The sequence below is a fragment of the Lagenorhynchus albirostris genome, chromosome 18 (genome assembly GCF_949774975.1).
Source record: "Lagenorhynchus albirostris chromosome 18, mLagAlb1.1, whole genome shotgun sequence".
NCBI classification, from domain to species: Eukaryota; Metazoa; Chordata; class Mammalia; order Artiodactyla; family Delphinidae; genus Lagenorhynchus; species Lagenorhynchus albirostris.
In genome coordinates, this window is record NC_083112.1 from 1,253,876 (window position 1) to 1,266,190 (window position 12,315).

Here is a 12,315-nt window from a genome sequence, read left to right on the forward strand (position 1 = left end):
TTTAAAAGAAAACTTCTAAATAATTAGAGTGAACTTTTCATAGAACATCTAAAATAAGTCATTCATTCCTAAAACTTTAAACCCAGGTTGTTTCAGTTAAAACTTAGAACAGTGGGACAAACCAAAAGGACACAGAAGGCAGCTGACAAGGGCCAGACCTGGCGCAACGTGGGCAGCAAAATACACAATGACAGCAACAGACCACAATCCATTCTGAAGAAGAAGAATCCCTGAGTCAATACTGATATAAATGAATAAATCAATGACGAGAGGAAACCTCTTCTTTATGGCAGAAAGCTGCAAATAAGCACAAAAGGAGATGATGGGATCAGAAAAATCACCAATGTGCAACGACCGCACCAACTGTTTCAGGCCAGGAGCACCAAGGGATGCTAGAACTAATGGTTGGAATTTTAGGAGGAACAGTATATTTATATAAAGTATAACACCACAGATCATTTATTACAAAAAGAAACAGCAACTTTACAATGGAAAAACCTGGCACACACCACCTTACCCAAAGGATCAAAGAGAGACCGCCCCGCTCCCCGCAAATGGGACAAACGACCACACTCCTCCTGACATAAAGGAACCACTACTCAGTAGTCCTACGAAAATGAATAACCCAGAACTATCAGGAGGGAACATCCAACAGACCCAAACTGAGGGGTATTTTTTTAAAGTAATTGATCTATACACATCAAATATGTCAAATTCATGAAAGACCAAGAAAAGCTGAGGAGCTTTCCAGACCAAAGATGACTTAGGACAACTAAATACAAAGTACTGAAAACAGTTACAAAAGGTATTAGTGAGACAACTGACAATATTTGAATATGGACTGCAGATTAGATAATAACAATGTGTCAACATTAAATTCTTGGTTTTGAAAATCATACTAGAGTTTTGTAAGACATTCTCCTATAAGAACCGCAGTGCAATTTGAAAATTCTTGATCACAAGAAAACAAACAGTGAAGTACTCAGAGGTATATGGGTATAATGTCTGCAAGTGCTCTCAAATGATTCAGAAGAAATGTGTTTAAATATACACATACTGTCATACAAACGCACGTACACGTGTGTGTGTGTGTGTGTGTGTGTGTGTGTGTGTAATGAGAGACAGAGACAGGAAGAGTAAGAAATGGGACAAAATGTTAACAGCGGGTGAATCTTGGTAAAGGGCATACGGCAATTCTCCCAACTACCCTTGTAGTATTTCCTGCATGCTTAAAATTACTTCAAAATAAAAAGATACAAAAAAGATAGCAGATTACAAAAATTATGAATCGGAACTGATACTGGTAATTTAACACAGACTCATTTAACATACTATTCTAAATGATCAAATAGATGTGATACAAAGCACACAACGTATTTTTTACAAGGTCTACTTGCTATTCTGTCTATCCTAAAAGACAAATCGTATTTTAAAAAGACATCAACTCAATATATTAATTAAGTTAAATATGATCATTAGACCTTTTTCAAGGTATAAAACTAAATAATTGGGACTTCCCTGGTGGTGCAGTGGTTAAAAATCCGCCTTGCACTTCAGGGGACAAGGGTTCGATCCCTGGTCCAGCAAGAACCCACATACCATGGAGCAACTAAGCCCATACGCCACAACTAATGAGTCTGCGTTCTAGAGCCCGCAAGCTACAACTACTGAGCCCGCATGCCACAACTACTGAAGCCCGCGTGCCTAGAGTCGGTGCTCTGCAATAAGAGAAGCCACGACAATGAGAAGCCCGTGCACCACAATGGAGAGTAGCCCCCACTCACTGCAACTAGAGAAAGCCGCGCGCAGCAACGGAGACCCAACGCAGCCAAAATTTAATTAATTAATTAATTTAAAAAACTAAATAATTATTGAACTCCTTCCCAGCTTATTGAACAGCAGATCAGCAAGTAATCGCCAAAATTAGAAATTATGGCAGAATTGGGTTCCCTGAAACTAGTTTTCTTTGTTAGCACTGACAAGGCAGCTTCATTTAATTCCATTGCCATATTCTTGTCCTACACTTAAGCTAATCCACTTAAAGGAAGGAATGCTTAACTGTAGCTGTTACCCAACAAATGGCTGCGGTAGGAACACATATAGGCACAAAGCTCACTTGTAAGCCATGAAACAGAACATTGTACGTCAAGAGCAAGATCTACTTTTCTTTAAACGATGAATTCTTTCCTTCAGCAACACTGTAGTCCTGCCTATCATTTTTAGATGACAAGTTTTCCAAAGCTTTATCTACATGCTTTATAAAAATATTTTATGTGTGTATCTTTAGACAAACTTTGTTTCCAAACTCCCAGAGCACTGTTTCCCTTTACAAAACAGTCACTTTTCAGCCAACTGAATTTTCCCCTAAAACAGAGACTTTAAAATTGGCTACAATATATGCAGTGTAACTTTCCTTGATTTTCCCATATATAATTAATGTTTTGATAGCTCCATATGGCCTGTTACTTTTTAAATCTGTCTCAAAGTTTTTCAACATCTTTTTTTTCCCTAACAAAAACTAGAGCAAAAATTAGATAGCAAAACACAAAGGGGAAAATTTTTTAAAAGCAAACCTAAGAAAATATGTGCCTCTTACCAGCCAAAAGGAATATACTGAAGATATAAAATTGACTATTAGCAGAAGGAGGATTAGCGACTAGGGTAGAAGGGGGCATGACTAGCCTCCCTGTGAGCTCTGCCCTGCAAGGCAGCCACTCACCACGACCGCCTCTGAGAAAGAACTGAGAACTCGGGGCTCCCGTCAGAGACCTCGCACCCTACATGGCATCTTACAACTCATTTTCTATTACATGAATTATTAGCTTGAAAACAGAAGAAAGAGTTACACCCCGCTCGTGCCCCCTTAAAAACCTCACAGTTTACAGCCCAGGTAATTAGCTCAGATATGTGTCACTGAGTGCAGGGCTCCCGGCTCATCCTCATCTCTCAAGTGGCTGGATATCTATGTCCTATTTGCTTATCATCTGCCCTTTTCTCCTAAATAGACCCCCACCGCTGTCCTCCTATTAACAATACCTAGAACAGGTTAAAGTAAACTTCCCGTAATTTCCTATACCATAAGCAGTATACCAGATCAAGAAGAAACAGCACAGCACAGCAAGCTGAGGAGGAGACTTCAAGGAGGCTACCAAGAGCTCAATAAACAGGAGCTAACTCCTGAGTGTATTTTAAATGTATTGTTTCCTTCAATTCACTCAACAATCCATATCCTCATTTTACATTTGGAGAAACTGAGACTCAGAGACGTTAAGTAACCTGCCTGCGATTGGCTGAACCTTGAGCCTGGATCTGTGTGACTCAACTATGATACATACGGGCAGCCCACCGTACATGACTGCTTTTAATCTATCAAGGTAGCAATGTTCTAGAAAAGGAAATCATAAACTCTGAACTAGAATTCCATTTCTAACACAAATTTCTCCACTTTAGTAAATGATAAAAAGGTAGACACTTTGTATCTATAATATAACCTATTTAAACTTAATTTGTATTCCTAATAAATAACCTGCTAGAAATGGAATTTTCCTATTTTTATACTGGGAACACTCTCCGAAGGGTAAACATGTTACTACCTTATTATCTACACTTGAGCAACTGTAATCCACAAAGATCAAATAGAGAACTCCAAGCCCGCCTTAAGGAAAGTCAGTCAAAATCTGAATGGAATTTACATGTTACAGGAGAAAGTGATTCCGTTTCTTGGTAAAATGCACTTCCCACCTTTTTCCCTTCCCTTCCTAAGGCATACTCCTATCCCTTGGTTAGCAACAGCCCAATGACCCACCAAATGTTTCCATTTATTCAACCCTCTTCTACAAAGTTATGAATGAAATTGAAAATTTTCTAAGTACTCTACTGCATTGTGGTATTATAAAATAAAGTAAAATTCCATTTCTAAAAGATTCTTATTTTCTTTCAAACAACATGTTTCATAAATCTGCAGAGATAAAGTACTTTTAGCCATAATTAATTCAATCTACGAAAGTGACCACACATAAACCGTTCGGTTGTTGAAAGGATATAGTTTGGAGGAAGGAAGTTCCAGCTCAGGACTTGGTTGGCGAGGGCCAGGTAGCGCTGGAACACGGATGACATCTGGGCGCTGAGGTGCTCCCGCCTGCTGAATTCCTGCAGGACTTCCACCGTCAGCAGGAAGATCTGACGGAGGTCTTCTTCCTGCAGTAAATTAACCACACGTGTTTTTGTATCTAAAGCTTATTCAAGATATGTTCCCTTTTAGAACCATAAAACAAAACAAACAAATAAAAACCTTAAAGCTTCCAACAGAAAATATCGCTTCTTCAAGGACATCTTCCATTTTTAGGCCTGCTTTTACGTTACAGTGATGCCGGTCTGAATACATTTACCGTCACATAAATGCCACTCCCTAGAGAAGCAGGTCTTGACGACCACGACAGAGCTGAGGGCTCAGCAGCTTCAGTGGGAGCCCTCGGATTGAAACCAGTGCCTTCACACAACTTTACTTCAGAGCCAAACAATACACACGAAACAAAGAGCCCACACCATCTGCAATAACACTGAAATACACAGCCCTCTCTGGCATATAGCCAGGCCTATTTTTAAGGCCAGCGGAGTCCCACCAATTGAATTAGTTCTATCTAAACACAATAAGAACAAAATTAATAAGCTAAGGGTCTTAATAGTAGCATTTCCTTTTTAAGACTAGAATTAAATAATCTTAAACCGTCAACTATGTTCACCATACCTATCGCTTTACTATATCCTGTGAAATCACAACGCAAACCTTCAAGTATAGGCCATTGTTCAACTAGATAAAAGCAATGTCCTCACTCCATTAGCAACAAATTGAGTGAAAAGTGAGTGATCTAATAATTAAAACACAAGAACAAAAATACTGGTACCTGAAAAACTCTTTTGCAGTTGCCGTGGAACTCCATACTCAGTCCAATGTTGCTAGTTTTACTTGAACTTGAGAATTCACTCAATAGTGCAGTTAGAATAGAACAGGCCAGAGTTTGCTGTAATTATTTGATAACAAATCATTGTGAGGCATTATTTTCCCGATGCTTTGTTTCAATACAATATTTGTTCAAACATAATGAAACATTTTTATCTTTAGATCTTCCATGGTATCTTGAGATCTTATACCTACCAGCCAGAAAGTCAGATATGACAAGATAAAGATTAGCTCTCCTTTCCCAGTGGCCTTGGGACTGTTTAGTATTCCTCCTCACTCCAGTTACACAAACCTATCTGAGACCTGAACTCAGGACACACTCCTGAGTACTCCTACTAGTACTCAACTACAGAGTGTAAATGATATTTTAAGATGATCAGTATTTAACATATCATTTCATTGAATTCACACAACAATCCCTATCCCCATTTTACATTTGAAAGAAGTGAGATTCAAAGGGCAGGTAATTCGGGCCAGCTGAGATTTGAACCCAGGTCTGTCTGACTCTACGTTCTGATGTCTGTAAAATGTATTTCCAAATAGATGAAAAGTGAAACGGATTTTATGGTCTCCAAAACATTAACCACGTAGTACTCCCAAGTTTTTAAAATTGAAAATGACGATTTTCCTTCTCAATGGCTGTATCCAACAAGAGTCTACTCTCAACTCGCTGCTTTTATTCATGGACTATTCAGAGTCAAGGTGCCATGATGGGGCTGATACAAATTATTCTGGCAAGTTTCCAAGGGTTACAGAGAAATATGCACACTACCTCTGAACAACCGAAAGATTAAAGTCAAGATGATACTATTTATGCAGCTTATACAACAGCTGAGCACGGTCCTACCCGCCCACCAACTGCAACATCTTTGCTCAGAAATGCTTCTGATGTCAGTACCTTGACCTTACAGATGCTTATCTTGGCAAATCTTAGCAAATATACATAAAATTAAATTCCTAAAGATTAGCATGAGTTGATACTTGTTGAAGATGAATGATGGTTACATAGGTGACCAACAGACTATTTGTAGTATATCTGTATATTTGTGTATATGTCTAAAACTTTCCTCTAAGAAAATGTAAAAAAGAATTAAATTCCTATTTGCCTCAGTCTTAACTAGGGTAAGTATGATGTATAATTAGCAATTACGATGGCACACTAGCCCAGAGACTCAAGCAGTTTCTCAGACTTTTCCACACCAAGAAGCCCTAACAACACACAATACGTGCAAATACCCTTGGGAATCCGGGGGTATACAGACAGGGCTGTGTTCAACAGTAAGTCCTCTGACTATAGCTCCTTTAGCTTAAACTCTCTCTCTCTCTCTCTCTCTCTCTCTCTCTCTCTCTCTCTCCGCCCCCCATCTCTCTCTGTAATTGTACTTCAAAATATATTGATACATCTGTTTTAACATTACAATGTCCCCTTTTACCCAATTTTCAAGAAAAGTGTGTAAGTTCAACTGCCTTTGCATGGACCCAGGCACAAGGAGGAAGAAACCAAGCATTGAAGAGCCTCTTACAGAGAAACAGTTTATCACATACTTCATCTTACAGTTGAAAGAGACCTTAGAAACACATCAAGTACAATCGTTCACTTTTTTAGTTAACAAAATTGTATTTTAAAAAATGGCTTTCTTTTAAAATGGTGATTAATGACCAAAGTGCCAGCAATCAAAAGTTCAGATACATTTAAATACCGTTGGGATCAACCATGAACAGTTTTTAAATACAGCTAGGCTTTGGTGGGGAAAGTGGGTAGTATTAAATTCAAATTAATGAAATTCAAAAGGAAAAGTTAACTTACAAGGATCTACCATGATGGATTACAAGACCATATGATCCTGAAAACAATCTTTCCCCATATTTTTTGCTCTTCTCCTACCCTTTCTAAATAAGACTTCAGTGAACAGGACACTATGAACAGATACCTAAATGTTTAAGAAAATGCGTCTTACTAAAAAAAGGAAACTAATTTTGGAATCTCAGGTGAGATAATCAATCTACTGAAAACAGAATTCATGCACAACTTATACAAAAACATGCAAGCTGAAAAGAACCCAGAAGCACCATCAAACACAAACTTATCGTTCTTACCAATAAATTATCTATAGTAGTTTTGCACAAGTAATTTAGCCACAAATTGTTTTTTAGTGCCAAACTATATTCACCACAAAACAACATATTTTTAGACTATGACCATATTTAAATTTTTAGTAACACAACTCTAATTAATGATTGAAGCCAACATGTACTCACAATAAAGCTTTATTTTTCTGTGAAATAAACACTTCCTAGGATTACAAGCATATGTTTGTGGTCAGTGAGCGCAGAAAAGGGCAGGAGCAGTGAAAAGGGACAAGCTTTTTGAGGTTACTACTTAGGAAAAGGAAGAGTTTTTAAAAGTAAAAGCCTCAGCAGACAAACAAGGAGCCCTCGGTGGGATGGGACTGCTTTTGAGATGTAGCAATAAAGACATCCCACCACAACTACAAACTTCACGACAATGAAGTACAAATTCACCCATAAAAGAAAGTGTGTTCTTAGTGCATAAGTATGAACAAAACACATTCTTATTGTGGAATTAGCTTGTTGAACATAAGAATATTTTGTTTTTAAATAACTTTTTCTTCCTACAAAAATAACCATCCATAGGTTACTACTGTAATATTTGTTTACAGCTTTCCAATTTTGAAATGCAGTTATACATTATTTATTACAATACCATTACTATTAACCCAATGTACTGTTTTGTATTCTACTTTTTCCACTTTCCACTTATGAAATAAAAGGACAAATTTTCCAAAACAAGTGTCCCCTTACCAAATTTACCACTCAAAGACTTAAGAAATACATAAAAATAAATTATGCAGCATGGTTTGTGGTAATGCCAGAAGTCAAATGTCCTGGCCTTGACCCACCTAAAATTACCAGCTTTATAAGAACTAAAATTCAGTAAGATATTTTCATCATTAAAAGATAACCAAACAGTTTAATTGCTCCTTAACCTGGAAGCCCTGAAAGGATTTGAGATTAGCATCATAAACATTAATTATAGGGAAATCCCTGGCGGCCCAATGGTTAGGACTTGGCACTTTCACTGTTAGGGCCCGGGTTCGATCCCTGGTGGGGGAACTAGGATCCCACATGCCGCATGGTGTGGCCAAAAAAAAAAAAAAAGATTATACTACTGTGGCTCAGAGGTGCTAATTAAGAAATTCCTGGAGAATGATGAATAGGAAGCACTGATTGTACATTAAAAGAGCAAAGCACTCTGCACAGATCAGCAAAGCACTTCTCCCTATTCACAGAGGAATCAAGCACACACCGTGTGTCTAAGACGCATTACCCGATACGTTTATTCGTTTCCACAACCATTTATCAATTAAATCTCACTAACATAAAGTGACTTGCGGAGCAGGGGCACTGAGACAGCTAGGGAAGCTCCTTCTCGGGACAGAGAAACGGAGGAAGGAAGCGGGGGAAAGGCACCCACAAGTTCTTGTCGTCCTTACCCTTGCGGACGTTCCGTCTGCCTGCTTCACACTCTAGGTGTCAGGGGTCACCCCAAGTGTGTTACCTCTTGACCCCCCTCCCTCCCCCGACGGACCAGTGCCTCCAGGGCTGCCTCTGCCTCAGGCAGGGCTGGATCTTATTTCTGTACTAGAGATGGTGATGCCAATACTTCAGAGGGTCGGAGACAAAACCTGTGGTGGGTACTGCAGAGAGGTGAGTCTCAATGAAACCAGCTGAAAGGTGACGGACTGACTAGTAAGCAGCATATATGGGGTTGTAACACTGAAGTTAACAGGGATGAAGCCAGTATAGAGTACCATTAGTACAAATCTTAGACTTCCAAGAGGCTCACGTGGCAATGCTTCTCCAGGATCATGAAGAATTCAGGTAGTATCTTAATTTTCCAAATGTAGCAAGCAAACACTTTTAATGAAACTTCCTTCATGTAAAATTTTCCAAGAGAATCATTTCTAAGGCAATGATTACATGACGTGGTGACAAGGAGAGCACCTGGACTCTGCTGAAACACACAGGGCAGGGCTCCCAGCCTACGACACTTGGGGGCAGAGCCCCAAGCCCCGATGCGTGTCTGCCCACCGCTCTGCCCAATCACTCTGTCTGTGCCTGTCACTCGCTGCTGCTGGCCACTGGACCAGCACTAACAAGCAGTCCCAAAGTGACAGCTTTCATTTTCAGTAAGTCAGAAACCAAACAATAATCGTTATCACAACTATCTCCCAATAAATTCTGAGTAACAACACTCTGCAGTCTCTTTCAATAGTGCAGAAAAAGAAGTCAGAAAATCTGCGCTCTGAGAGTCCAAGATTTATCACTTCAAGTAACTGAGAGCAAACCACTTCATCTACCTGAGCCTCGATTTTCTTATCTATGAAAAGGGCTATTACCCTGCACACTGCAGAATTCACACGATTGTCCTAACCTTCAAATCAGATAACGCAACAAAAAGTACTATGTAAATGTAGCAGGTTCTGATAAGATATAAGGTGAAGCGGCAACAGTATTCTCATCCTTATCATAAAAAATAACCTATTTCGGGGGCTTCCCTGGTGGCGCAGTGGTTGAGAGTCCGCCTGCCAATGAACCCGGACACGGGTTCGTGGCCGGGTCCGGGAAGATCCCACGTGCCGCGGAGAGGCTGGGCCCGTGAGCCATGGTCACTGAGCCTGCGCTCCGCAGAGGGAGAGGCCACAACAGTGAGAGGCCCGCGTACCGCAAAAAAAAAAAACACAAAAAAAACCTGTTTTGGCGTCTTAGTTCTTCTTGACTGTTATCTGCAATCCACCAAATTAAAATCACAAAATAAGTTATCCATTAAAAAAAATATATACTAAACTAAAGCATCACTAGAGCAATAGAGTGCATACTCACTAAACATCACCTGGATTAATAAACCAATGTTTGCCTCTGTGCCTGACAGGACATTAACACAAGGGAAGGCAGAAAATGAATAAATGATGTGCTCCCTATTTTTTTTCCCTACTGATGAATTTCAAAGAGAAAAGTTAAATATGTAAAACAAGTAGAAGAAATTCAATGAGGTCTCGAGGTTATGAAAGAGTCTAATATGTTTTCTTTCACTGAAGTACTAAAAAATCACAAGTTAATTCACTGGCTAACAACTGAAGTAACTGCTGTCTTCGCATTAAAAATCTTTCAGCAGAATTCTCATTTCCAGTAAAAGACACTAATTTCATGACAGTGGAAAAACACCCTTCAGAGACAGTTTGCCTTACTCTCCAGCCTACTGTCACAAGAACAAGATACTCAAACACTAACTCCAGCTGACAAAATAAAATACTCTTGTTCAGAGAGAGGACTGTCTCTTATAATAGCCTGGCTCTTACCCCAGGAGCTTTATTACCAAGAATAAACTTTATGAAAGGTTGCCATACATAAAGCAGACTTCCAGCTGCTCCTCTAAGCAAACATCAATGAGACTTGTGATAAGAGAGATTAAGTTGCTATCACGTCCGGGGCAGCACTGCAGCACACGGGGAATTTCTCACCCTCTTCTCTCTAGCATGGCAAAGAGGAAGAAAGGAGGCTTAAATGATGCGTTCAACAGCTTTAAAAGTGACTTAAATATGCCTACTTCTTTCAAAGGAACTAAAACAAACATGAAATAGGTTAAAAATTTAGCTTAAATGCTAATTAAAATTAAAAATTTGACCACTTTCTTTGGGAAGTGAAGCCTCTGTATGTATCCCTCTGAGGTCTAACACCACTGCAAAGCAAGGTGAAGCAGCCACAGAGGGAGGACAGCCTGTGCACAAACTGGAGCAGACAGCACAGAACGTAAGAGCCGCACGAGCACTGTCCCTCTGAGAGGACATCACGATACACAGAAAACTGAATGGGGCTACAAAATACAATCTCCACAGGAAATCGTTTAACTCATAAATATCTACAGAGAACAAAGACCATAAGATACTTCTCAGAGCGTTTAAAGGAAAGCTAATACGTTGGTTATATATTTTTTAAATACTCAATTAGTTTCCGTCCATGGATAATAGTATAAATACTTTCTTCTGATTTTCAACACTTAAAATATTATTTGATAGAAAGAGATGATAGTTCATGTCCTAAGATTCTATAAACAAAGGGCTGTGAAACCACTAACTAGGGACATAAAACAAACATTCACTGAATGCTTACTAAATGCACTTAATATTGTCTTTCCTCTTCTGGGCCTGGATATTACCACATTTATTCCACGTATTAGTAAATCACCACCTAGAGAAGTTAAACAATTTTTCAAGTTAAGTAGGTAGTAAATGGCAGAGCTAGGATTTGAACCTAAGTGTAAATCCAAAATCAAAATCTGTGTTGTATCATGTTATCCTGCCCCTAAACTCATTTAAACATGCATACTTGACTAGCATGATGCTGGACCAAAAAATACACTCTTAGAAAGCAAGCAGGAAAGCCAGACTACATACAGTTCCCAGTCAATTAGGGTTGATTGGAAGCATCATTCTAGAAGATGTGCAAGGGTAAAGTTAGTCACCTAACTTAATAATTCATGAGGTCAACCCTTTCTTTCATCCAAAAAAAACCAGAGTCAGTTATCTCTTCCTTTCAAATATCTCTTAAAATCACCTTTATAAAGAAAGTTTCTAGCCAACATTGTATCAATATTCTGATTTTACCATTTTACTTTCTTAGCAAAGTTTTAAACCTCTCTCCCACTGCTATTCATGTCTCTGAGACTAAGAAAATCTTAAGTAAATTCTTGAAGCACTCCCACAAATTCTTAACAGTCTGAGAAGAAGACAGAGAGGAAGATAGATTAAAATGTTTTACTGGTCTGTAACCTCTAACCTCATTTTTTAGACCTGCTGAATGAGCAGGAATGGCTCCAGGCAGGAATTCTGAACTTGCCATATAAACGCAGGAATGCTTTCTGAGTTGTGTTTTCAGTGTGGTCACCAAAATAAATTCATCCAGCAATCTTGAAATTAAATTCTACCCCCCGCTACTGACTTCTTACCGCTACAGAAGTTCTCAACCCTGTTAGCAGAAATTCAACTTTAAAAAACTCTTCCTGCTTTGGAATATTTCACGAGGATATTAAATTTATCCACTCCCCTCAAAGTGTATGTACTGTGAACAGAGCAAAATCCTCTCTAACTAGACAGCTACATCTGTTCCAATCATTCTCAGAACATCAGTTATTTCAGTGGCTCAAAAAAACCAATTGCCAGGTTGCAGTGGGCCTACTTTTTATGGTGGGTCAAATTACCCAGGGGAGAGGAAGCGGAGAACACAATTCCCGAGTGTGTGCTCATTCCTGAGGGGCCAGGGCTCCGGATCCTTCG

The 12,315-nt window shown here is 39.1% G+C and overlaps 1 protein-coding gene across 9 annotated transcripts in view; it reads right to left on the reverse strand.

Moving 5' to 3' along the window:
- XPO4 (exportin 4) overlaps positions 1–12,315 on the reverse strand; it is a 101,164-nt gene that overhangs the window by 63,053 nt on the left and 25,796 nt on the right. For 8 of the 9 annotated variants that reach the window (XR_009536844.1, XM_060129457.1, XM_060129456.1 and 5 more), the window contains 2 exons: positions 4,905–5,021; positions 4,044–4,197 (listed from right to left, as the gene is read on the reverse strand). The exons of the other annotated variant lie outside the window; for it this stretch is intronic. Coding sequence is in view for 7 of the 8 variants with exons in the window: in XM_060129457.1 (XP_059985440.1) it covers positions 4,044–4,197; positions 4,905–5,021 (271 nt within the window). In the remaining variant the exon portion in view is untranslated. The remainder of the gene's footprint in view (positions 1–4,043; positions 4,198–4,904; positions 5,022–12,315) is intronic. 9 annotated transcript variants of the gene reach the window in all.